General features: G+C 45.4%; 1 protein-coding gene across 3 annotated transcripts in view; it reads left to right on the forward strand.

Annotated features, from left to right (window-relative positions):
* Positions 1-25,383, forward strand: part of znf281a (zinc finger protein 281a) — a 70,510-nt gene extending 45,127 nt beyond the window's left edge. Inside the window, exons 2-8 of one of the 3 annotated variants that reach the window (XM_072693053.1) lie at positions 12,042-12,492; positions 13,417-14,025; positions 18,036-18,137; positions 19,953-20,076; positions 21,800-21,883; positions 22,044-22,162; positions 22,292-25,383. In XM_072693053.1, coding sequence (XP_072549154.1) covers positions 13,510-14,025; positions 18,036-18,137; positions 19,953-20,076; positions 21,800-21,883; positions 22,044-22,162; positions 22,292-24,001 — 2,655 coding nt within the window. In that variant the 5' untranslated portion in view covers positions 12,042-12,492; positions 13,417-13,509 and the 3' untranslated portion in view covers positions 24,002-25,383. Of the gene's footprint in view, positions 1-4,201; positions 4,300-5,115; positions 5,248-12,041; positions 12,493-13,416; positions 14,026-18,035; positions 18,138-19,952; positions 20,077-21,799; positions 21,884-22,043; positions 22,163-22,291 lie in introns of those variants that run through there. The other 2 variants (XM_072693051.1, XM_072693054.1) reach the window with 2 other exon arrangements.
* The last annotated feature ends 1,637 nt before the right edge of the window (positions 25,384-27,020 follow it).

The raw sequence follows: 27,020 nt of genomic DNA on the forward strand, positions 1-27,020 counted from the left end.
GTTCAATACCATCATCATCAGCAGCAGCAGCTCACCTGATTTACCATCATTAAGTTCTGATTTACTAAACCAGGTGCTGGATGATCACTATAATAAACACTAGACTCCATGAGGAGAGCTTTGGAGATGTTTTAATGAACACAGTGATGTAAAATCACGACTTTCTGTATGAATGTTATTAGTGTTTATTCTAATATCAGTGTTTTACTGAGGAAATAAACACTTACTGTCCAGATCAGCAGCTCTTTCATTGGAATTTCCCCAGCTTTCCTCCTCAATTTCAGAGAGCCAGTTACCCATCCCACTCGTTAGCACTCTCCCTCTATCACATGGGAGGGTGAGGACTGGCATATGCCTCCTCCAACACATGCACAACCAGCCACCGCCTCTTTTCCAACTGTGACTGATGCAACGTCACTGGGCAACCAACACTCTCTGAGGAAAATGCAAGGTCCCAAACTCTGATGCTTTGGCTAGCAGACGCCCGTGCCAGCCAGCATCACAAGTGGTGGTGATGCGGTGAGAGAGAAAGAGAGAGAGAGAGAGAGAGAGACATCTACGTACCTGGAGAGAGCATGGCTAACTGTGCTCTCTCAGGCTCCGGCTACTGATGGCAGGCAGCATACAGTATATCTGGTATCCTTTCTGGAGGCTGGTTCAAATAAAATCAATAAAATCAAATCTGCCGCTGTCACAGAGAGGTCTAGAGAGTCGCCCAGATGCTCGTTCAGTCTCTCGTCACTTCAAGACTTCCCTACTGCAACTTTCTTCTGGCTGGTCTCCCTCTGCGCACCATCAGGCCTCTGCAACTCCTCCAGAATGTAGCGGCATGGGTCGTCTTCAATGTCCCTAAATTCAGCCATGCCAGGCTTCCTGTAGCTGCTGCCCACATCAGATTCAGAACCCTGACGCTGGCCTACAAAGCCAGGAATTGACCAGATCCTCCGTACTTGATGGCAATGGTCAAAAGCCGATCCGCACCAAGAGCCCTTCCAGCTTCAAGTACAGCTCGGCTCGACCCGCCATCCCTCAAAATCCACGGAAGACGAGCGTGCAGGCTTTTTTTTTGTCCTGGTGGAACGAGCTTCCCCTGGGTTTCCGAACGGCCGAGTCGCTCGCTGCCTTCAAACCCAGACTGAAGACCCTCCTCTTCAGAGAACACTTGGGCGAATAGCAGAGTGGTCTCCTTACTGACTTGTGTTTAGTAATGTCTGGAGAAGAGCGTCTGCTAAATGCCGTAAATGTAAATGGAACTAATATAATCATGGTAGAGATGGTAAGAATAATAAGAGATGGTTAATGGTGGTAATTATAATAATAGTGGCAGTTAGTTCGAGTCCATGTAAACTTCAACATAGTCATTAGGCAGATGGCAGTGCCAGGAGGGTGGCAGCTGGTCTGACGTAGGTAAAGGGGACCCCATTGGTCAGTCTTCCATCAGGTCAGACTGGATAAATGAATGAAATGAATGTTTACAGAGTGTGGCTGACACCTCCAGCAGATCTGACTATAACATCCTAATTAAAAGGAGAGAAGGTAGCCAGAAGGTAACACAGACATGGGAGCACCCTGAAACACTGGAGTCCATCTGCTCCACCGTCGCGTCCCTAAGTCTGTGAACCTCTGGATCTGCAACCTCAATCCAACCTCAAAGGGAAACATTAATTGCCAAAAGCTAAACAGAGTCTCTGTCTGAGCCCCGAACAGTATGTGGAAGGTTATTCCAGAGTTGAGGGGCTTTATATGAAAAGGCTTATCCGCCTTGCTGAGGCTTTCTGAATTCTGGGACCTAGTAGGAAGCCGGCATCCTTTGATCCAGGTATTCGTGATGGTTCATAATAGGAAATTAGGTAAATCTTGCAGGTACTCTCTCTGTGTCTCTCAAGCTCTCTCGCTTTCTCTCTCTCTCTCTCTCTCTCTCTCTTATTGTTTCTTTCTTAACTCCATCTATGGAGGGTTCAGTCTATATCTAATTAATTTGGCGGCTATTTGAGGAGTGTTTTTCTCCTTTAGCTAAACCGTGTCACAGCCTTTTCATTAATTTGAGGGCTGCGTTGTGCTTTTCAAATGTACGAGCTGTCCTCGTTTGTTGTGGCCCGCAGGGATGCTGCCGCTCTGTCTTGCATGCGCACACACACACACACACACACACACACACCCCAACACAGCACTTAACTCGTATCATGAAGCCAGAGCTCAGAATCACTGTTCAGCTCTAACACATCCAGTAGGCTGTTTTGTCACTCCCTGGTCACTCTCCTCAATCCCTGGTCACTCCATCTGCAGAAGAATGGACCTTGATCAAGCTGAGGATGATTTTGACCCTTTCCCTCTATGAGGCCAGTCCCGTTCAGTCCCTCCTCATCTCAAGACTCTCCCTCCTGGCTGGTCTTCCTATGTGTATCATCAGGCCAACTCCTTCACTGGCTTCCTGTAGCTGCCAACATAACCCTGACGCTGGCCTACAAAGCCAAAACCTGGACCAGGCAACGGTCAAAAACCTGATCTGTACCAAGACCCCTTCAAGTATCCAGAGGAGAACCTCCATCATCATTTGTGTTCCATACATAGGACTTTGACCTCCACCTTTCCACCCATCCATGCAGTGAGCCCAGAGCAGTGGGCAGTCTTGGCTCCTGTCGGTCCAGGGGATCAAACCAGCACCAGTCCGATCACAACAAGGTGTTCCATCAGGTAAACTACACCTCATTTAAGCTGGTAAACAGGACTGCATCTCCCAGGGGAGCGCCTGAAGTGTACTTTGAGGTTTTTGGCTATAAGCAAGTCCCCTCCGTCCTAAACGATGCCGGTCACTATGGTAACCAGGAAAGCATGGGCTGAGTTTCAGTGGTTGACAAAAGTCTGTTGGAAGTCAACGGCCGACTGTCCGAACTTCAGGAGACGTGTACCTTCACCATCCTAGTGTGGGGGGCAATGCTTCCAGATTGGGTAGAAATAGGTGTGAATCACTGAGGAATAGAGCCAAATGTCCTCTCTGTCTCCGTCCATCTGTCCATGTCTCTGCTTTCTGTTTCTGACTTTGTCTCTTTACCTCTTTTTTGCCTCTCTCATTCTCTTTATCTCTCGCTCCGCTGTCTATTCCTCTCTCTCTCTTTATGTCTCTCTCCCTCTATCTCTCTTTCTGACTCTCCCATCTATATCTCTCTCTTTATGTCTCTCTCCCTCTTTCTGACTCTCTCTCTCTCCCTCTTTCCCCCTTTCTCTCTCTCTCTCTATCTCTCTCTCACTCTCCCTTCTATCTCTATCACTCTTTCTCTTTCTTTATGTCTCTCTCTCTCTTTCTGACTCTCCCTTCTATCTCTCTCATTCTTTCTCTTTCTTTGTCTCTCTCTCTCTCTCTTTCTGACTCTCCCTTCTATCTCTCTCACTCTTTCTCTTTCTTTGTCTCTCTCTCTCTCTCTCTCTCTCTCTCTTTCTGACTCTCTCTCTCTCCCTCTTTCCCCCTTTCTATCTCTCTCACTCTTTATCTCTATCTCTCTCTCACTCTCCTTTCTATCTCTCTCATTCTTTCTCATTCTTTATCTCTATCTCTCTCTCTCTTTCTGACTCTCCCTTCTATCTCTCTCACTCTTTCTGACTCTCCCTTCTATCTCTCTCACTCTTTCTCTGTCTCTCTCTCTCTCTCTTTCTGACTCTCCCTTCTATCTCTCTCACTCTTTCTCTTTCTTTGTCTCTCTCTCTCTTTCTGACTCTCTCTCTCTCCCTCTTTCCCCCTTTCTCTTTCTCTCTCTCTCTCTCTCTCTCTATCTCTCTCTCACTCTCCCTTCTATCTCTCTCATTCTTTCTCTTTATCTCTATCTCTCTCTCACTCTCCTTTCTATCTCTCTCACTCTTTATCTCTATCTCTCTCTCACTCTCCTTTCTATCTCTCTCACTCTTTATCTCTATCTCTCTCTCACTCTCCTTTCTATCTCTCTCATTCTTTCTCATTCTTTATGTCTCTCTCTCTCTTTCTGACTCTCTCTCTCTTTCCCCCTTTCTCTCTCTCTCTCTCTCTCTCTCTCTCTCTCTCACTCACTCACTCACTCATCCCCTTCTCTCTCTCAGTCTGTCTGTCTCCTCGCGGGACCCGTCCGGCTCCCCCCGTTACCCACACTCCCCCGCGCCAGGGCAACATGGAGGAGCGCAGGCGCTGCGGGAGAGCGGTGTTAGGAGTGTGAGGAGAGCGGCGCGCGGGGGAGGGAGCGAGGGACCGAGAGAGCGAGACGGCGAGCGCGAGGAGGAGAGCGAGGGGAAGCCAGCGGGACAGCGAGCGGCGGCGGCGGCGGCCATGCGCCGGTAAGTGGCACGGGGGGGGTGTGTGTGTGTGTGTGTGCGCGCGCGCTCGCTCGCTCGCTCGCTGGGGCTTCGGGACGGCGCGGCGGCGCGAGACAACAAAGCGTTAGCGTTAGCCGTTTAGCATCGGGCAGCTGAGCGCATCGCTGCTGCGGCGTTGTGTTCACGCCTGCTGGGCTTTACCTGTTTAATTACTGACGGGGTTTTTCTTTGCTTAACTTCTGTATGCGTGTATGTGTGTGTGTGTGTGTGTGTGTGCGCGCGCGCTGCTTTTTTCTTTTTTCTTTTGCGGAACGCGCGAGCGCTCCGTTGTCTCTTCAACGCGAATGCGTTGCGTAGCGCGTGCTCTCGGTCGCGCTGCCTTTCTCGTACGCACGTACATTCCCAATCTCTCTCTCCCTCTCTCTCTCTCCCCCACGGTCTCCCTCCCTCTCTCTCCCTCGGTCTCTCTTTGTGCGTGCGTTTGCGAGCTCCGTTTATTTACCCTCGCCTTGCGTAGCTTCATAGCAGCTAACAGATTAGCATGGCTGGCTGGGGCCTCTGCATTGTGAGTGCACGAGCGTTGCTGTTATTAGCCTGCACGGCACCGCATTAATTCAGCAGTTTTTCGGAGCTCGGTGTTGTTGCACTCTGCTTGTCGTTCTGCTGCTCGGGGAAGCTCCGGTTCGGTCTGATGGAAGTGCTAGCCCAGTTTGGCTAATGCACCCACACCAACACAACCACCACCACCACCAGCAGCAGCAGCAGCAGCAGCAGCTATTTACATACCAGCTGCATCACCCTGCGCCGCACACAATGCACAAAGAGCCAGAGCCTCGTGAAGTCAAGTCCCCTTTTTGTGCTTTACGACACAGACCTGCTCAATCACAGCTGCTGCTGGTCGGGTTGGAGTCTGGATTTAGTGCAGATGAGGTTCACTAGACTGTTTGCCTTCCTCCAGGCTGATGCATAGTAGGTATTTTGGTGTGTTTATTGCTGGTGACTGAAGATGAATAGCTGCATGCATGCATGCATGCATGGATGGGTAGATGGGTATTGGACTGAGGGATTGTAACCCTTCTCCTCGTGCAGCTATGCTTGGACCAGGTATTGCTATTTTAAGTAATGCAGACCCCTTGTAGACCCCTTGGACCCCCTTTTAACTTTAGAACTGGCTGTTCAGTAACTTCACTCATTCAGGATCTTCTTTACATGCCACTCTTTAGTGTATGTGAGGTGGTGTCTACAGTGTCTGGTTCAGTATGTACTATGAATGATTCAGTATTCAGTATAAATGACTCAGCATCTGCTATAAATGATTCAGTAATTACTATGAGGCTAAAATGTGGCCTGTGTGGTTTGAGGAACTGGTGAGGAGTTGGAGTACGGGCCCACATTCAGGCCTGTAGGGTTTGAGGGTTAATGGTTTCCTGGCAGTTTTGGCTCATGTGGGGTTTACCAGTGTGTTTGCTTTCCTTCAGGCTGATGCATGGTAGGTATTTTATGGGGGTTTGTTGTTGGCGATGAATAGATGGATGCCTGGATGGATGTGTAGATGGTTATTGGGTTGAGGGATTGCACCAATTTTTCCTTATTCGGCTATGCTTGGACTAGGTATTACCATTTGAAGTACTTTGTAGAACCGTCAATGCAGTAACTTGACTCATTCAGTATCTTCTATACATGTGTCACTATTTACTACATGTGAAATAATATCTACAATAAATCGTGTATTATTTACAACAGAAGTCAGTCTAGACAATAAATGATTCAGTAATTACTGTGAGGCTAAAATGTGGCCTGTGTGGTTTGAGGAACTGGTGAGGAGTTGGAGTACGGGCCCACATTCAGGCCTGTAGGGTTTGAGGGTTAATGGTTTCCTGGCAGTTTTGGCTCATGTGGGGTTTACCAGTGTGTTTGCTTTCCTTCAGGCTGATGCAGGGTAGGTATTTTGGTGGGTTTACTGTTGGTGGCTGAAGATCAATAGACGCATGGATGGATTGAGGTTGTGGATGGGAAGATGGTTATTGGGTTGAGGTTATTGGTGCTGCTATGCTTGGACCAGGTATTACTATCTTTAAGTACTTTGTTGACCCCTTGGACCCCCTTTTAACTTTAGAACTGACTGTTCAGTGTTTGTTGTCCATTTGTTGTTTAGATACTCTAACTGATTCAGTGTAAAATGAAGGCTGTGTGGTTTGATGGTGGGAAATTGACACATCGGGCCCACATTCAGGCCTTTAGGGTGTAAAGGGGTAATGGCTGCTGGCGGTCTTAGTTCAGATGAGGGTTGCTTGAGTGTTTGCCTCCATTCACGCTGAGGCATGGTGGATATTTTGGTAGATCTGTTGGTGGAGATTGAAGGTTTGAGGAGATTTTGTAATGTTGCTTCTCATTCTGGGATTCTCCATTGGGGATAAGCCTGATGTGAGTTTGGTTGAAATGAATGAATTGAAGAACTGCTTAAATGTATGATTGGTCCTTGAGCTGCTGTGCTGTTGCTGATTTGTATTTGGGTCAAATCTATCCTGAATCACAATAATTTGCAGGATAGTGCTGCTGTCCTCTCATTGTGTCCTCTCAGCGAGATGTGCAGTTAGCAAGCTAAGATTGCAGCCGGTTAGTTGTTAGCATTTTTATTATTATTGTTCTAAATATTAGATATAAATAACTGGTGCTTTCCCTTCTGGTGCATGTTTAGCTCTAGTTTGGCTCAGCTGAGATAGTTACAGGTTGTTTTCAAGGGTACAGACAAATGAGAGAGCAGATGATGAAATGCTGTGTTGGCTAGCGTTAGCTTTTAGACTTGCGTGGATCCTTGCTCCCCTTCTGCGGACAGTGGCACAGGTAAAGTCGTGGACTCGTAGCAACCGGTGTTCCCAAATCTTGAGACGACAAGCTGCTTTCTAATATCAACAACACCATATTCTCTAAAGTCGGCGTTGAGTTTTACAGTTTTACCAGCTTTGGCTAGAGCTTTCTCTAGTGGGGTTTCTAGGGGTTTGGTAAATATAACAAGTCAAGACTGACGTAACAGTTTTGGGGGTTTTGGGAATGACTTTTTTAATTATTTACTTATTTTTGGTTCTTTTAAAGGAGCAACAGCAGCTTTTGGGGTTTAAGGTTTGTAACCCCTTAAAAACAGATGGGTTGAGCTGCTGGTGGAACTGAACTAATGCTGGAGTTCACAGAGATGCCAGGAACCAAACCTGTGTTGTTCTAGCCAGCATGTCTGTACACTTGCTGAACACTTCCTGAGTAACTGACCCCTCCATTTATGCTTATTTGTGTTCATTCTTATGTTATGGAGGCATCAACACACTCACGAAAGTGTCAGCTTGACCGTTTGCCGATAGAGCGTGCAGATCATGATGAGCCAGTAGATAACACGCTGGGCTTGGTTGTATTTGCATTGGTGAACGTCTGAACTGTCTGAGGCCTTCTTTGGAGTAAGCCTGAATAATTCAGCGAGATTGAGCGGTCGTTCTTAAGAAGCACGATCGGTGCACTTCAGCGACGGTTCGTCTGATTTGCCAAGTCCCCAGTGTTGAGGTGCCGCCATGGGTTCTTTGAGAGATGCCGTGGAAGAGCCACTTTTAAGAAGAAACGGTGGATGAATAAAGCTCAATGTGTGATAAACCCCTGAAGAACATCAAATGAAGGTACTTTACATGGATATTAAAGTTTGTCCTTGGAGTAACTGTCTCTACTGTCCAGGGAAAGAAGGCCTTCTGCTAGATTTTGGTGGAGCAGTACTGTGAGGATTTGTTTTGCATTCCTCAACAAGAGCGTTAGTGAGGTCAGGATGCTGGATGATCACCATCCCACCTCATCACAACCCTCCTAAAACTATTGAATGAAGAGGACACACGCCTGGTGTTGGACATGGTGCCCATAGCTTCATGCTTATCTGCTTCGGAGAGTCCTATTTGATTGGCAGTACTTCTCTACAGGGACTTAAGAAGCTGTGTGCGCGCGCAATAGGTGCACCTTAAAGTGGCTGAGTATGTCCGTTAGAAGGGGTGTCCACAAACATTTGGACATTATAATGCTCTGGGTGTGATTGCTGGCGGTGTTGCTCTTAACAGGGTTGCAGGCTAAACATGGGCTGAACATCTGTGTTTGTGTTGATAACACCACCTTAATCCCAAATGTTCAAAATACAGCCTGTGGAAAGAACACCAACCAGTTTTCGTTCTGCGTCTGATGAAGATGATGATGATGATGATGATGATGATGATGATCTCCAGTGCACAGCCTGTGTTCCTGTGGCCAAGAACGAGGTTTAGCTCAGTTAAGCTGTTAAGTATTTTCAAGTCTTCTGCAGCAGTTCCTTCGAAGCTCTGCGTCTCAGACATGCCTGTAGAAAGCTTGTTTAGAGGTGGTCTTTTACTCGCTGTTCATCATGGTCTTAAAGTACAGTACAGTAGCTCAACCCTCCACCCCAAGTGTGTGATGGTAAGGCACAGTGTGAAGCAGTAGGCCTGCGTGTTCCTGTAGTTGGAAGACTATTGAGTGATGGGCTTCCAGTAGTAGGGTTTATCTGTCCCAGTGCTGTTAGCGGTCAGTTGCAGCCTGTGGTCAAACACTGGGCCACAAATCCGCACAAATAGGATGAACAGACAGTGAATAGAGGGCTGGCTTTTTAAGAGCCACTTGTACGGATCTTTACTGATTATACACTCTAAGTACTGTGGATTAGGGCCCTACTGATTACGCTATAACACAGATAACTAGGGATATGCTGAATGTGAGATTTCTGGACTGATCCACTTGATTTATTTCATTCATTCATTCATTATGTGTTATATAATAGGGCTAATAATACTATATCACAATATTTAAAGACCCGTAATGCCTGTAATCACAGACTAAAGACATCAGTAGCGACAGATTTTTCTAAACTACTATTCAGAGACTCTCCCGTACTGAATACAGCGATTTGTATTCAGCGTCTGCAGCTCTTCATCTAATTAAACTAGTCTAATTAGACTGTTAGTAATGAAATCTGCAGCTGATCAGTGTTTATTAAGCACTAACAGTATCCTTGATATGCTTAGAAAACCATATCACGATAACAATAAATTTATCACGATACGATATAATATCGTCATATTGCCCAGCTCTAGTATGGTATATTAATTAATTTTATACCATTTGTCAATGGTGAGTTTCCTTCTCCTGTGAAGTTGACATTTTGGAGATGTAATGACTCATGTTGGATTATAATGTCAAAAAATGATAAACCACTCATGATAAAGTAGGGATCCTACATGTCTCCTATGTGTGGTGTATAGTTCCTTAGAAAATTGTGAGCATCAGACAGACCTTTCTAAGAGCAGAATAATTAGGTAATGCACTCAAATACCTGCGTTTTGGATGGCTTGATGGATGTGTAGATGCTTATTGGGTTGAGGGATTGTACCATTTCTCCTCATGCTGCCATGCTTGGACTAGGTATTACCATTTGAAGTACTTACTATTTGTTGACCCCTTAAACTCCAGGCTTTTAGTTTTAACTGTAGAACCGTCTATGCAGTAACTTGACTCATTCAGTATCTTCTATACATGTGTCACTATTTACTATATGTGAAATAATATCTACAATAAATCGTGTATTATTTACAACAGAAGTCAGTCTAGACAATAAATGATTCAGTAATTACTGTGGGGCTAAAATGTGGCCTGTGTGGTTTGAGGAACTGGTGAGGAGTTGGAGTACGGGCCCACATTCAGGCCTGTAGGGTTTGAGGGTTAATGGTTTCCTGGCAGTTTTGGCTCATGTGGGGTTTACCAGTGTGTTTGCTTTCCTTCAGGCTGATGCAGGGTAGGTATTTTGGTGGGTTTACTGTTGGTGGCTGAAGATCAATAGATGCATGGATGGGTAGATGGTTATTAGGCTGAGGGATGTGGGGTTACTGCACTCAGATACCTGTTTTATTTATTGTGCTGCATTAATAATCGTACTGATGTGTTTCAGTATTTCACGATATCTCTGTGATGCTTCAACCAGGTACCCTTAGTCCGCAGAATATAGAAGATTGGCGTTCCTAGTTTAAAGGAGCTGAAGAATGCCCTCATTCAGTATATTGCGTTGTTTGATATTTATTTGTGTGTGTTTTTGTATAAATAGCAAGTTTGTGACTTGGTTGGGGTGAAAAATGCTCAGATGCTGTTTAACAAGCCTATTTACCACTCTGTTATTTTACCTGACAATAAAAAAAAAAAAAGATTAGTTATAATAACTAGTTGTTGAGGGTGTAGTTGTGGGTGTAGTATTGCTAAATATTGAATTTGAGTATACTCAAACAGAACGCAGCATAAGTGTGAAGCGTGGATATCTATCTCAGAGGTTGGGGCTGGGAATGCCGGCGCACCCGAGTTGTTTCAGTTAATGGTTCAGATAGTTGTGCACTATTTCCGAACATCTCCAGAAACCGTTACCGCTAAAAATCAACTGGGTTAGCAATACCAGTTGATGATGCCTTGTACAGTATTTTGTGCATCCGAACACTATAGGTCTACAGATGGACGCCGGACAGTACTGCATGAACGACTGATTTACAGAGACACAAACAGATAGAAGTGCTGATAGAGCTTATAATACTACTGTTGATCTGCCAATCTTGGATTTTGGTGAGGCTCTCCTGGCTTTGAGTACGAAATCCGACGTGAATTTCCTACTTGGAACTGGGAAATTCCGACATCCCAGTTCAAAGTAGAGCCCACCAGTAGAAGCGGTGGGTGTTTGTTTTGTGGTTTTGAAGAATGCAATGCATAACAGAGAAGGAGGAGCTACTTGCGTCTGGAAAAAAAGGGGGGGGGGGTAACGAGGCACTGCAGCTGCTCACAGGAGCCATGTACCATAGCATGGCTGTTTTTCTTTGTGCTATGCGTTTGAGTTCCTGGACGCTGGCATGGGCAAAGCTGTAGGCAGGAGGCCTGATTTACGTAGCAAGTTGAGGTTACATGCTTTCCAAGGTATCTAGAGTCCTGCAGTGATGTGCTGGTCAGCAGTTGTACTGATTAATATATTAGAGAAGATTCTTGGGAGACTATGTATGTACATTTTGGGGTGTGAATATTAGTGAGTCAAGACTGTGATGTAACAGTTTTGAGGTTTTGGCATTGGCCTGTTGTCCGGCTCTGATTTTCTTTTGGGAAAAGTTTAGTTTGAGGTTCCTGGTATAAAATTTGCATCTACTGAACTCTTTTTATCCTGTTTTGCCAATGTTTCTAGGGCACATTTAAAGCCTTGTCATTTATTTAAACAAAAACTAAATATCCTGCCTTGTTAATTCCGGTAAATCCCTAATTACAAGCTTACTTCATCCTTTACTTTAGCTTAATTCATCCAGTGTGTTGGAGTTTGGTCTTCACATATTCACTTTAAAACCTGGCCAATAAGATGCTGCTATTATTATACCCCTTAAAGCCGGTGTGCTGGCCCACATTGCAGGTTTTTCAACTCTTAGAAGTCCTTTACTGCCACACGCATCATCAATTTTATAAACCCTAAAACTGACCCATGTGGGGTCAGTGTGGTAAACTGACCAATGTGTTAAACTGAACAGTTAAAAAATAATTAATGAGGGTTTCTGCATCAGGACTAATGACTGATTAATTAGCCTGTGTGTAGAGCAGTCGACCTGTAAGATCTGTACGTTTTCCGATGATGAAGATGGGGAGGAAGATGATGGTGGTATTGTGCAAGTTATTGTGGTGGCCTCCCACGTTCTCCAACTAGGCTAGCATGTGTAAAGGAGGTGTGTGTGTGTGTGTGTGTGTGTGTGTGTGTGTGTGTGTGTGTGTGTGTGTGTGTGTGTGTGTGTGTGTGTGAGAGAGCGAGCGAGCAGCTGAAGTGTGTGAGTATAAGCATGTGAGCGTCTCCCTCTCAGTCTGGCTGACCCACCAGCCTGTGTGATTAATGCAGCTAAGCACTTAATGGTTGGATCAAAGAGCGCTCGGCTGCCGTCCCTAAGGACCAGTGTGGCCCCGTCGCACAATCTGTGCTCTCAAAGAAACACACACACACACACACACCTCCCGGTGAGCCTTTAGTCATTTTAGTAGTGTTTATTATGAAGGGTTCTCGTGTCTCAAAAGTGGCAACTTATTGTGCTTAGTTAATTATTGTGTGTGTATCTGAAGCCCAGTGCCAGCGCTTCATTAGCAGGAGTGGCTGATGGTAGAAGCAGTTCACTTCAACAGCTGAAAGTAAGTGAATATCGATATATCAGCTTATTGTGATATTACACATAATTCATTTTTAATTAATAGTAAAATTCTAGAGCAGTTTTCCTAAAATTGATTGGTGCAAATCTTCTGGAAATTGGTCACACATGAAAACACCTGCCAACCAAGCAGGTGTGAGCGGTATCCGTTGTGAATCCTCTGTGTTAGATTTGGATTCCAAACATTCCACCTAGGTGGTTGGTAAGGTGTGGCTAGGTGGTTACTATGGTATCCCAGACGGTTGCTGTGGTGTTGCTAATTGATTCCCTTTGGTGTCCCAGAAGTGATTGCTGTGGTATTTCTAAGTGGTTGCTGTGGTATCCCAGGGAGATGCTACGATGTTGCTAGGTGATTGCTGCGGTATCTGAATTGGTTGATTTTATGGTGTTTCTAGTTGGTTGCTGGTACATGACCACCCAAGCGGTTTCTGTGGTGGTCCTAAGTGGTTGCCGTTGTATCCCAGGGAGTTGCTATGTTTTATGCTAATACTTCTGTGTTGGAGTGTTGGAGTCCAAAACATCCGGATAAACGGCCTAATGCCAAAAGATTAGTCAAACGGAACTGTGTCCACAAACTTTTGGCTAAATTGTGGGAGTTCCAAAGCTTCCTTACCATGTCCTCCTGCCTCATTTTTAAAAACCGAAAAATGACCAGTGGTCAGTCTGACCATTACAGTGTTAAACTGCTTTGAATCAGGAGAGATGAGCTGGTTAGCATTAGCTTAGTTAGCTGGATGACCGTCTTCTCACCACAGAGCAAACTCAAGCCTGTCTGACTGAAACCCCACTTATAAACGCTTAGACGAGAGACTCGAGCGACTGCTTGTCTGTCATTTTCTATTGTTTACATATCTCTCTCTCTCTCTCTCTCTCTCTCTCTCTCTCTCTCTCTCTCTCTCTCTCTCAGGATGAGAGCGCTGCCCCTGTGTTGAAGACTCCATCAGTGTCTGTTCCAGTGTAAGAGTCACTCAGCTCTGTGTGGGAGCCTTCACCAGTGACCATGAGCCTCATTCAGGACAAACTCGGCAACGAGTTCCTGCGCTCCGGCGGTGGGATGGACACTGGCTTCGGCCCGGGCATGCTCATGTTCAGCCACCTGCCCCCGGTCACCAGCTTCACCCGCCTGGCCAGCCAGACAGTCATGGCTGAACTGCAACCACATGAGATGATCCTGAAGAAGGAGAGGGACTCGCCGGACTGTGGTGGAGGTGGAGGAGGAGGAGGAGGAGGAGGAGGAGGTGGTGGTGGCGGAGGAGGAGGCGGCGGCGGTGGTGGCGGCGGCTTGCTTGGAGGAGGACTGATGGGTGGAGGTGCTGGTGGAGGCATGATGGGAGGTGTAGGCGACTATGTGCACGCCATGGGCATTAAGCAGGAGAAGGTGTCCGAACATGACTACAGATTACCCCTGTACCCGGGAGGCGGGGCCGGAGCAGGGGGACGGAGTTCAGGAGAGCTGCTGGAGATGTCGCTAGGCAACCATCAGAGCCTGCTGGTACACGACCTCAGCCTGGGAAACGTAAGTGTTTGTGTTGGTTGTGAACATTGACAGGGCACACACATGTTATGCACTACCTGTCCAAAAGTTTGTGGACGCTAACGTCATAAACGCATCCAGCTGTTTTAAGTTGCACTTACTGTTGACAAAGATGTGCAAATGCATATGTACACACAGAGCTTGTCTAGTCCCTGTGAAGAAGTACTCTCTGAAGTAGATGAACAAAGATGAACCTATTGGCTCCATGCCTAATGCCAGGCGTGGACTAGGAGTTCCCAGCGTTGAGCTGTGGAGCAGTGGAACAGTTGGGGATGAGGTGGGTTGGTGATCATCCATCATCCTGACCTCACTATTGCTCTTGACTCCATTAGAGAACAACTTTTGGTTCTGTGAAGAACCACGTTTGTAATCGAGGCGTATGAGGGTGACAAACCTTTTAAAGGATGAACCTTTGAAAGGCTCTTCACGCTTCCCTACACGATATGGCCAAAAGTATTGGGACACCTGCTCATTCAGTGTTTCTTCTGAAATCCATTAAAGTTTCCCTGCTTTTGTTGGAGTAACTGTCTCTACTGTTAAGGGAAGAAGGCTTTTCACTAGATTCTGGAGGAACATTGCTGTGAGTGTTTGATTGTGTTAAAAGACGAGCTTTGGTGAGGTCAGGATGTTGGATGATTACCACTCCACCTCATCCCTAACTCATCCCAAAAGTATTGAATTGAACTTATTCTATTGGCAGTACTTCTCTACAGGTGTCCACAAACATTTGGACATTAGCGTGCCTTGAGAGTCATTCTTTTGGTTTTGCGGTGTTGGGATCAGCCCAGATCAGCCCAGAGTTTGAACAGCACGTTGTGGAATTAAGGTCCAGCACAGCGTTGGTTACTGGTCAGTGCTCCGCTGCTGTGCCTGTCGTCCTCTGTCCTCTTATGGAATAAGAAGCTGAAGTGGCCTCGTGTTGGCTCTGAAGCTCAGAGTCTAACAAAGCAGTAAATCTGGAGATGAGCTGGAGCTGTGAAATATAAACTCCACTCTCTGGGAATGGTGTCGTCTGGCTTCCGTTCCGAATGAGGGAGTGAGGTAAGCTTGGCCAGAAAAGCAGAGGCATGTAGAGGCATGCATACACACACACACACTCTCTCTCACACACACGGGCCACCAGCCTGCATGCTGGGAGCATGAAGCTCTTGGCAAGCTCATGTGAACACTAATTGGATGATTAGCTGTTCAATTGCTGTAAGGATTTTTTTTCCCCCCCGATGGCCTCCGCTGGTGAATGGGCGACTGTGAGGCGGAAATGACTCCAAGGCTCAGAGACGCGGCACCTGCATCTCTAAGCTGTAGCCGCGGGCAGCTGACTAACTGACTGACTAACCGTTCCCATTTGCAAGGAATCGTCAGTCAGGGCTACCTTTTATATGCAAACTCAGCCTTGAGTCATTCTCCTGAGGCGTCCTGAGACAGGATGAGTTCTTCCTGATCCGTTTGGGGAAGTTTTGTGGAATTTGGTCCTCTGCTCCTGCCGTAGAGCTGGTTCCAGTGTTATTAGCTGCAGTGTCGTGGGGGCCTGGTTATTTTTCCACTCCACTCGGCTGCAGTGGAGGAGGAAATGAAGCTGGGTTTGTTTTGGCTAGCTCCGTGCCTAATTTAATCCAGAAAACCTCTGATATTTCATCCCGCTCTCGCGCACACTCTCGCGCACACTCTGCTCTGTTTGCTCTAGGCTCACTTTTCTGTCTCTCTCTCTCTCCTCACTTTTTCTTTCCTTTTTTCCTCTTTTTATCTTCATCTATATATTTTTAGTTTTCCCCTTTTTATCTCTCAGATGGTCTCTCTCGCGCTCTTGCTTTCTCTTGCGTGCTTTCGCTGTCTATATCCACATCTCCTTTGTTCTTCTTTTTCCTTCCTTTTTCTGGCTCTTATGCTCTATTTGTCCCGGTCTCTCTTCCTTTCTTTATATCTCGTTACACCGATCAGCCATAACATTAGCACCCAATGTTGAGTCGGCCCCCGCCACAACAGATCTGAGCGTTGGAGGCATGGACTCCACGACACCTCTGAAGGTGTCCTGTGGTACCTGGTACCAAGACTACAGTTAGCAGCAGATCCTTTACGTCCTGTGAGTTAAGTTGTGAGGGTGGGGCCTATTTGGATCGCATCAGTGAGCCTTAGGTGTCCATGACCCTGTCACCAGTTCACCAGTTGGCATCTTTTGGTAGATGCTGCCCACCGCCCACCAGGAACACCCCAAAAGACCTGCCTGATGTTTGGGAGATGTTCTGACCCAGTCATTTCACAGTTCAAGCTTTGTCAGAGTGGCTCAGATTCTTACTCTCACCCATTTCTCCCCATGTCACCTTCAAGAGCTGACTGTTTACTTGCTGTCTAATGTGTAGATCCCACCCATTGACTGATGAAGCCACTGTAGCCACTTCACCCGTCAGTGGTGCTAATGTTATGGCTGATCTGGCTTCATTTCTTCTATCCTTTATTTATATCTCAAATTCTCTTTCTCTCTTGCTCTTGTTTGTATCTGTTTCTCTCAGCTCTTTTTTTCCCTCTCATTTTGACTGTTTATGGTCTGTATCCACCATAAACCAGAGGGTCACCATAAACTCTCTTGTTCCTCTTTTCTGTTTTCGTCTGTCTTTATATCTTCATTCCGAATCTCTTTTTCCCATCTGCCCGTCTTTCTCTCCTTTTCCTGTTCTTTTGTTCGTCTTTTGACTTGGGTGGTATCCACTTTTTTTATACGGGGGTGAAGATTTTATACAGAACGGTGATGGTTCCACGTTTACGCAGTTTCCTACAGTCTGACAGAAACCCCACTTATAAACGTTTAGACGAGAAGCACTCAGACAGAGTGGAAGGGCAAAGCAGTTTTCAGGCAGATTTAGTTGACTGGTTCGTTCACGTTTGCTAGCTCTCGTTTTGGATGGAGCTTAGCATGTTGCTGAACTTGCACACTAAAAAAAAACGAAGTTCCTCCACAGTTTCAAACTGAAGAACCTCAAAAGTTCAAGGTTCTTTTATCAAAGTTGTATCAATGCATCTCCAAAGGGATTCATCACAAATCCATAAGCTCCCGCAGTGCCCCCTCCCTGTGGCTATCTTAAATGCACATGGGGGAGTGAGCTATTTTGGTGTACTACATAAACAAAGAACAGAAATCTGACCAATCAGACATGTCATAGTTTTGAAAGCATGCTCATTTTGAGACCCTCAACATTTTTAAATTAAAGGGTAAAGGGTGCTATCGTTATACTGCCCAGGCCTACTCTTGCTTCCCCCTCCCGTCTCTCATAATTTTTATTTTTTCATATTTTTCTTTCTCTTCCTTTTGTCTCTCTCTCGTTCTGCTCTGTTTGCTGTAGGTTAACTTTTGTTTCTCTTGTTTCTCTCTCCATTTTCTTTGTCGTTCTACCTTTTCTCTCTGTCTCGCTCCCTCTCTTTCTCAGGCTGAGGTTAAGTGTGTATAAGTGTGTGTGTGTGTGTGTGTATATAAGTGTGTGTGTGTGCGCGAGCGTGGTGTGAATCTGTGTGTGAAAGGCGCTGGTGTTTAAAGGTTGGGTGAATCGAGCATCATTAAGCTGTGCAGGTCTTTGTTTCGGGCTCTCGCTGCTCGGGGAGGCGTCTGATTATTCAGGGTTTAGAGAGGGAGCCGCTGCCCGGCCGCTCGCAGCTGCTGAATAATCCCAACGCTCTTTTCCATAGATGGAAACTGGCACTGATTCTCAGGGGAAAGATTCAGAGGCTCGTAAATAAGAACTTTATCACCGTGCCTTCTGCCTCATCCACACACACACACACACACACACACACACACACACACACTTACACACATCATAGGACTCTTGATGCCCAAACTAGGCTGTAGTCTAGTCTTAATGTTGGAGATGATATTACAGCCTATGAGCTGAGAACCGTAAGAGTGCGTCTCGTCCTCCTGGCTCTGCTTTGCTCTGCGCTAAGGTTTTCTTCTTGTTCTCTCTCTCTTTCTCTATTCTTCTCTTCCTTTGTTGTTCCCCCAGCTGTCGGGGCGGCTGGGAAAGGACTCCTCTGGGAGGAAAGGTCGAAGGTCAAATGGTGACGGACAGGAGGCCAAGTCGCGGAGGAAACGAGGAGAAGCGAAGGTTCAGATACACTCCTCCCTTTCTCTTCTGGTTTTGTTACATGTGTCTCCATCCTCTAACTCCTAGAGATAAACTCCCTCAGATGCACACTTCTTCTCCAGATCTGTAGCGTGGAGACTACCGGTCAAAAGTTTTAGAACACCCCTACCACTTCCAGTCCAGTAAATAACCTGAAATGCTAAGTAGCAGCCTCCAGGGGGTCTGACAAAAATAAATGGACTTAAATTGAAAAATAATGTAAAATGTAAAATCAAGTCATTTGGTTAACAACGTACAGCTGGTCGGTAGTAATGGAAGTAAATTAGGCTTTGAAAACGGATGCAAACTGTTTCCTAGGGTCTAGACCCAATCCGAGTCTCTTAATGTTGACTATCAATTGACTTAAATTTGATTTCTACACTTTTTACAACAAATGTCACAAAGCAATACAGCCCCACAACTTAAGTAAGATGTTCTAATACACAACAGTGAGCGCCACTGTTTTTAGTAACCGTTTCTGTTATCAGACTAAAGTCTAATCTGATCTACTTTGTTTGGAGCAACTTTTTAAGCGACTGTTTTAAACTCTATAGTGTTTAATCTTACAGTCCAGTCTGACTGACTCTTTGACAACTCAGTTAGCCTCCTAGGTTCCGAATGTGCTGTTCAGAGCTGGTTTAGAACCAAAGGAAGGAGCGTGGTTCTCTCGCTAGTAGATCAGAGCATTTCCACCATAGTCTGGTTTCTAACCAGGTGGAATTTAGGGGTAAAGACTGGATGGGAGGACTGTTGGATTCTCCCAAATGGAGATAACTGATTAAGATCTCTCTGTCTAAGATCCCTCAACTTAAACCAAACTGGGTGATTTTGGCAGCGTGGGCACAAACGGCCCCCCCCCCCCCCCCGACCTTTCCATTCCACCTTAAATAACGCAGCAGTTACGCCCTGCTGTTGAAATGTACGCACTGTGACTGTGGCACTATTTAAGGTGGACTGGAGGGTAGGCATTAGAGCCAAAATTAGCTGTTGTTTTGGCTGCTAACTGGTAACTTCACTGGAATTAGGCGATCTAGTAAAGCTTTGTTTTGTTTTGCTCACCGAAATAATGTCAAATGTCTGCAGCAGCTGAGGATTATGTCTAGTAATGGCACCTAGAGGACGCCAGATGGCACCCTGCTACATCAAACCTAAGGATCAGAAGTTAATCGGAACCTTAAAGGCTGGTACCTGATCCATTAAAATTGTTTGAATAGGCTCCCGGTCTCGAGTCAGTGGATCAGATCGGGACATGAACAAACCCTGCAGTGTTAATACAGACAGTCACTGCAGTATTTACACAACTCTGCTAATTCGGATTGCTCTCATAATGTTTAGGAAAACTGAGCATTCTCACTCCTAAAAGTGGAGCCTAAACTCCGGCAGCGTTTGGTGAGTACTGTTTCCTACGCCGTCAATTAGCTCCTGGAAGCTGGAGAAACGGTCTGAACAGGTCTGGTACAGGAGGAGGTCTGACAGACTCAGATTCACAACAGCATCAGAAGACAAGTGTCAGAGGTCAACAGCTTGTGTGATGGGTGCCTCACGTGACAATACCTTGTAGCTCAGAGCTCCACTCTGGACCAAGTCTGGAAGTAGAAGACGACTTGGGGCTGCAGGTTTGACCGGTGGAGTTATGGTCAAAGGTAGGGAAATTGTTGCTTAGGTGACAAAACAAGAAAAGCAGCACTGCCAGTGGACTACTGAAACAATGGGGGTGTTCTAAAACTTTTGACCGGTAGCTTGCATATATATGCGTATGTGTGTGGTACTGATTGTTCCTCTTTTTGCTGTATCTAGTCTATGATGCTGGATCCAGACGGAGGGAGTCTGTCTCCCAGCTCCAAACCGCACATCTGTGACCACTGCAGCGCAGCCTTCCGCAGCTCCTACCACCTCCGCAGACACGTACTCATACACACTGGTCAGTACACACTACACTGGACAGTGCGTACCTTTTGAGAAGACTGTATAAAAAAAATAAATATAAATAAGTTAAAAGTTGAATGTGATTGAGACCTATTTGGTGCTGTGCCAAATATTTTTTTGATAAGTGTGTTAACGAAGATTTCTGGTAGGAACAGCATTGAAACATTGAGCCTGTGGTCAAAGAGACCTTGATGATGTCACTTCGTGATGTCAGAAAGATCGAATCACTTGAACTTATCGGGCAGCGTGTGCACAGGGCCCTCAATATTGCCCATTGTTTTTGGTTAACGAGAAGAGAGCCCTTTAATGTGAATTAACAGTATATCAACATTGTATGAAGATGGTGGTTTTATTTGTTTTATTTAGGATATTTAAGCACTTTATGTTCAAATTCCAATGTCTGAATAATTACAAAATATAAATGAGACTATAATTGCGTTATGCCTTATTATGTATCGTTAGCATAAAATGTTCTTAAGAGAGACTGCAATATAAAAAAAAATAAATAAATAAATTATCTAAAATAAATATATAAAATTTTGAAAAAACATTTTGTGAACATTTTTAATTATAATGTTAATAAAGCTTTAAATGTTTGCCTCGTAGATGCTCACCTGACAGTCAGCTAACATTTAACTCCATGCCTGTTTAAAAGCAGCTGAACTCGAAGTTGAATGTAAGCCTGACCTAACCTTAAATCTCACCCTTAATCTTTCCCTAAAGGGTCAAGGTTAGGGCTAGGTTTAGGTTTAAGGTTACGTTCAATAAGAATTGCATATTAATCGTCAGGTTATTATTATACTTGCATTATGCAATTTCACAGATTTTGATAAGATCTGATAATTGATGAAATTAACCATCTGTCTTGATGAGCGATTCTCAAGATTTGGTGTCCGTGAAGTCCCTATTATATTATTGAGAGCCTTTTTCTTTGTCCCTGGAATTGCAACAGCATAACTAGTAATTCCATCTGTGCAAGAGAATTCCTTGTTGAACATTCCCACACTAGGGGGTGCTTGTGAGAGCGTTTAAAATAAACGAGGGGGGGAATTAAGCTTTTATGTGATGTTATTGCCAGACTGTTTTTATTATTAGTTAATTTTATTTTTCTTTCCTCCTTTTTGCTACATAAAAAATTCCTTTCATTTTTAAAGGAGCTGCATCAAACACTTATACAGTCCTGTTAGGCTTTTGTAAAAGTGCCTGATTTATAAGGATAGCTAGAGATGCATCAACATGGGAATCAGTATACAAGGTTTTTACATGGCGACTGCAGTTTGCTTCTGTCTGCTTCGAAATGCAGTGAAATGAATAAAGCGCAGACTTAAGTCCAACATCACCTAAACACTGCATCAACAACAAGTACATCATCTAATATCAGCTTGAAACGTGGGTTAAATAACCCAATCAGTCTGATCAATATTTAACTGTTCAGTTGAACACTAGTAATAATAAACAAATGTGCTTTGTATTTAATACAGAAAGTAGTGAATTTACATCCCTGTGTTGATAAATATGGTAAAGGTAGCATTATTTCACTCCCTTTAATGATGGACTCTCATTGTATGTGTATTATACATATGTATTATTATTATTATATTTATACATATAATTGTGTGTGTGTGTGTGTGTGTGTGTGTGTGTGTATATTGGTGTATGGGAAAGTAAATCACCTGCGCACACTTACCTGCATGTTGTACTGCTGTCCACTCCTCCAGGTGAGAGGCCTTTCCGGTGTAGTCAGTGTAATATGAGCTTCATTCAGAAATACCTCCTGCAGAGACACGAGAAGATCCACAGTGGTATGTTGTTATTTATTTATATATATATAATATATAAATATATATTATATTTCCCCTCCCCCCCACCTTTGGTCTTCAGTCTTATTTTAATCTGCTTATATTGAATCCAATTTCCCAATTGCCCTTAATTTTATTCTTCCTCATGGTTTTGATGTTCCAGGAGAGAAGCCTTTTAGCTGTGACCAGTGCAACATGCGCTTCATTCAGAAGTACCACATGGAGAGGCACAAAAGAACTCACAGCGGAGAAAAGCCATACAAGTGTGACACCTGCCAACAGGTGAGCCTCAGTTCAGCCAGCAAGTCGTGTTCTTTCTGAAAAAGGATCACGTTAATTGAGCTAGACCTACTAGAAACCCTGTACTACAGTGACTTAATTATGTAACTTTTGTCCCCTTCGTCCCCTCAGTATTTTTCCAGGACGGATCGGTTGTTGAAGCACAAGCGGACGTGTGGAGACGTCATAAAGAAAGGTGTTGATGGTGAAGAACTTGAGCTGGGCAGCGAGGGTGACATGGGGCACGGCAGCTACGGAATCACTCAGGGAAACACGGCCACCCCCGGCCGCAAACGGGGCAAGTCCAAAAACGCCGGAGAGGGGGGCAAGCGCAAGAGGGCAGCGGGGCCCATGGGGCCCTCTCACAGTCAGGGGACGGAGGGATACGGTCTGCATGACTTCAGCACTGTGGAGAACCATGGGGGGGTTTCTTTATCATCTTCATCCTCGTCTATAGCAGCAGGGGCAGTCCAGCCTGGCCTCAGCATGCATGGGGAACATGGCCGGGCCCCCAAAATGGCCTTCAAGAAGGGGAATAGGAAGGGCTTGGAGAAGAACGGGCATGTCACAGGTCAGCCCAAGCCTAGCAGCATGGAGATGGACAGCTTGGGCCTTCTCCAGGGTTCAGGGGCCAAAGCAGTCCCCACCAGCAGTAGCAGCAATTACGACGATGCCATGCAGTTCCTGAAGAAGCGGCGGTACCTGCATGCGGCCAATAACGGAGTGGGAGTGGGAGGGGTAGTGGGCGGAGCTTCTGAGTACGATGTGGGTGTAACCCACCTTCACCCACAGCCGACAGTCATTCAAGGTGTCGTTTCCGGGGTGATGGACGGCGACGCCTCTTTGGGGCTGCTCGACTCCTCCCCACTAGTGGATATTAAGCAGGACAAGTCGGGCATTCCAGATGAGGTTCTGCAGAGCTTGCTGGACCACTATGCCCACAAGCCTGACGTGACTTTCGACCTGTCTGACTCTCATCCTGTGGAGCTCCAGACAGTGCCTGCGGAGGGCCCGGATCCCCTTGGCCATGAACAGGACCCTCAGAGTCCCGGTGGCGGAGACAAAACGACCATCATGCATGAGTATTCTCGCTTCCTTTTGCAGGCACTGGAACGGACCAGCCACAGCGGTGGCTTCTCTCTCGGTCCAGGGCCTTCCGTTGGTGCTGCGGGCCCGTATTCTAGTTCTGGGACGCTCCTTTCAGACAAGCATGTGTACACCACTTCACCTCTGGAGTACTCCTTCGCTCAGCCGATTTCTTCATCCTCTTCTCCCTCCCTCACCTCTGTGCCAAAGTCCCACTTCGGGCTCTTAGAGGGTTCCTCGTCTCCGCAGGCCTTCCACCTGTCCGGCCTGGAGCCCTCGGCCCACTCCCGTTCCCAGCAGCTTACGCCGTCCCAGGAGCTCACAGAGCAGCTGGAGAAACAGCACGTCTCTCCACCTCCACCACCACACACCCCCAACGCCAACGCCTATCAGATCCATCCACCGCCCGCTGACCTCAGGGCCCAGAAAGAACCCCAGGGCCCCAAAAATGGAGCCGCTATCGCCACCACCACCTCGACTGGAGGTTATTCCCTGGCTGCCGCTGCTGTGGACACTTTGGCGAGCCTGGACCCAGCTAAGGGCTCCTACCAGATCGAGAACTTTGCGCAGGCGTTCGGGGCGCAGTTCAAAGGCGGTCGGCGGCCCCTGGCCTTCGGCACCGATCCCGGAGGTGAGGTAGAGCACCGCATCCAGACACCGGTCTCCGAATTCTCAGGGTATAGCAGCCTTTTAGCTGACGTGAGCGACTCTGTCAGTGCCGGCCCTAAAACCCCGCCAAGCCAAAGCTACAACTGAACAGGCTGCAGAGCTTACAGCTTCTGTTTGTCATATTTTTGAAATTCGTCTTTTGTTTTGTATCATTGTTGTTGTTATTATTATTATTATTATTGTGGTTATTGTTGTTATTATTATTATTATTATTATTATTATTATTAATTATTTGCATTCTGTTTTGTTTTTTTTCTCGTAATTATCTCACTGCCATTCATATTTACCATGAACTTTCAGAGCGGTTGGCCTGCGAGGCCAAAAGAGATGCAATTTTTTAGTGTTTCTTCTTTCCTTTTTGAAAAAAAAAAGGAATTACATGATCATGTTTTTCCCTTTTCTCTTCAGTAGTGTTATAGAGACTGCTCTGCTAATCGATAGAACAACATTTTTAAAGTAAAAATAGAGTAGCAGTTACAAGTTACACGCCCCCCCCCCCTCCTCCCCAATGGATGATCATGTTTTAGCAATCAGCTTCACAAGTGTATGATAACCATGAGATAGCAATGGCAGGGAGTAGCCCAGAACTGAACTAGCAAAAAAAAATTAACAAAAAAAAATTAAATAAAGAAAAGAGATAAAAAAAAAAAAGATTGTCTGTTACAAGGCTTAAAGTATTACTCAGGAAAAAAGTGTAAAGGAGAATTTTATCAGAGGGGCAGCACGAATGCATCGAGGTGAAAGAAGTGGACAATTTGCAAATACCAAGAAGCTTTTTTTGTTTATTTTGTTTAGTTGAATTATTTTGGGGGTGATATCGTATTTTTGTATTACTCTGTGAATGATCGATTGCAAAGCATAAGAGACAAAAAACTGCTGCCTGCTCTATTACACTGACAACACTTTCCACTTAGCTATATAGAGATTATGGTACTTTTATCTCAATGTGAAAATGCTCACATTTCTCTGTCAATAAGGGCCATATATATTTATAAGAATATCTATATGTAAAATACCGTATGTAACCTTTCTGGGGACTGGGAGGTGACGTGAGGTCAAAAAGAGAGAGGGCGAGAGGGGGGGTGGGGTGAAAGGGAGGTGAAGGGATGGCCTCTTATTATTATTCCTCGCGCCTCTGTTTTTGGACTGCAGAGCCAGGGGTTGTCACTAGAGGGCGCTCTGTGTGTGTTTATATACATGAGTGCCTCTGGGCATTGACCAGCTCATAGGACAATTTTTGTGCCTCTTTCAGGCTCCCTCTGCCCTTTTTTTTATTATTTTTTTTTTTTACCCTTTTTTCATCCCACCTCCTTTCTCTCCCCCTCTCTCTCTCTCTGTCGCAAAACAAGTCCAGTCGAGCACTTTTGTCAAACCCGTTTATTTTTTTCATGAAAGAAAGAAAGAAAAAAAAAGCAACGCCCCATTCTAAACGTGCAGGATGTGATCTCTGTAACTGACATAATATTTTTTAAAGAGTCACTGGGGGAGCGGAGAAGGGGGTAGGTGAGGCAGGTTATCGGGTAATGGGGTGGTCAGGGGCGGGGGCGGGGGGGTAGCTTTAGTAAGCGCGGGTGAGTGTTTTATAGGAATGTGAAGAGGTCTTATGTTTGAATGGCATGGTTTAGTTCGCTCAGTGAATGGACGGGAGGGTGGGCTTATTTTGCGTGCGTGCGTCCGTGTGTTTGGGGGAAGTTTGTATTTTATTTTTTCATTTTCAACTTCTCCTGGTTGTATGTAGGACAGCTTAGAGTTGGGGAGGGGCGGGAGGGATGTTTTTTGTAAGTATTGAATCTGAGGAAACTGTGTTGAGTATCCGAGAACGGTCCCTTTGTTAGCGGAACGGTTACCGCTGTTTATTTTTTACGGTTCTGAAACTGACAGTACGCTGAAATGTGCCACTCTTGGAAATGCATTGCTGGGGGATTCACTAGTGAAGCGATCTGAAAAAAGATGGGGAAAAAAAAGCAGTACAAACATTTCAGTCTTTTTTTTTTATTTTTTATTTTTTTGGTGCATGCAGGGTGAAGTATTATCTTCAACTTTGTGTTTATTTTATAAAAGTCATTGTTTTGTACTGTATAAGTTATAGAAGTATTATGCATTGTTTTTTGGATCTTTTTTTTTTTTTTTCTTTAATCAATAACTCCATTGTCTTCCGCCACCACTGTTGGCTGCTGTCACTCTGTCCTTAAATTACCATCATCTTCATCAATCTTCACGCGTAAAAAAAACAAAAAACAAAAAAAAGGTGCCAAAACGGGTTCATTGGAGAGCAGCGCCTGATTGAAGTTTCTCGGAGCAATGTCGGGTGGTGTAGTGGATAACTGCACCGCCCTCCTTGTTAGAGACTGTGATGATTGGCCTACGTTGTGGAACATCAATCAATTCATCAAGTGGATCTGGATAAGAGCATCAGTTCTCGTTCATGTAAATGTAGAAGAACCTCTCTTGGTTCCTGAAAGCAGTGCTTCTCAAACTGGTCCTGAGGACCCCATAGGCGATCCTCATTGTGGATCATTTCAGTGGTGGCTCTAAGGGGCCGGTTTCAGAAGCACTCCCCTAAAGAACCGTTCACTGGGTGGTTCTTCTACAAGAAGAAATTTTGAAAGACCCTCCATGTAATGTATTGCAGGTTTTTCTTTAAGAACCACAGAGGAACCTTTATTTTTACGCGTACTTCTTCTGTCCTTTGTGTTTATATTCCTCTCGCCTCAGAACTGCTCCTTATGCACCTGCTCGTCCTGCGTGGGGCAGGACCAGACCACACAGCGCCACGTGGTCTAGACTGGGGTGACTGCAGCCAGATCATAGGGAACAAAAACTGACCACTATGTTTTGTAGCGAACTTGGTTGCTCCTAGGGCTGGGTACTCCGTCAACCATAATGACGACAAGATCATTGATCACTTGAATATGAATCCTCATAGCTGACCTCTTCATACCTCATATCACTGACGAGACACGAGCAGGGATACGGGACAGAGTGAGGCGCGTGTATGTAGCAGGGACGGTGTGGCTTTCCTACAGAAGATCCTCAGATGTTGTCCATTTTGTTTTTAATCTTCTGTTTATTTGGGGTTTTTTTATTTTAGTTTTTCCCCTGAATT

The sequence above is a fragment of the Salminus brasiliensis genome, chromosome 12 (assembly GCF_030463535.1).
Source record: "Salminus brasiliensis chromosome 12, fSalBra1.hap2, whole genome shotgun sequence".
Taxonomy (NCBI): Eukaryota; Metazoa; Chordata; class Actinopteri; order Characiformes; family Bryconidae; genus Salminus; species Salminus brasiliensis.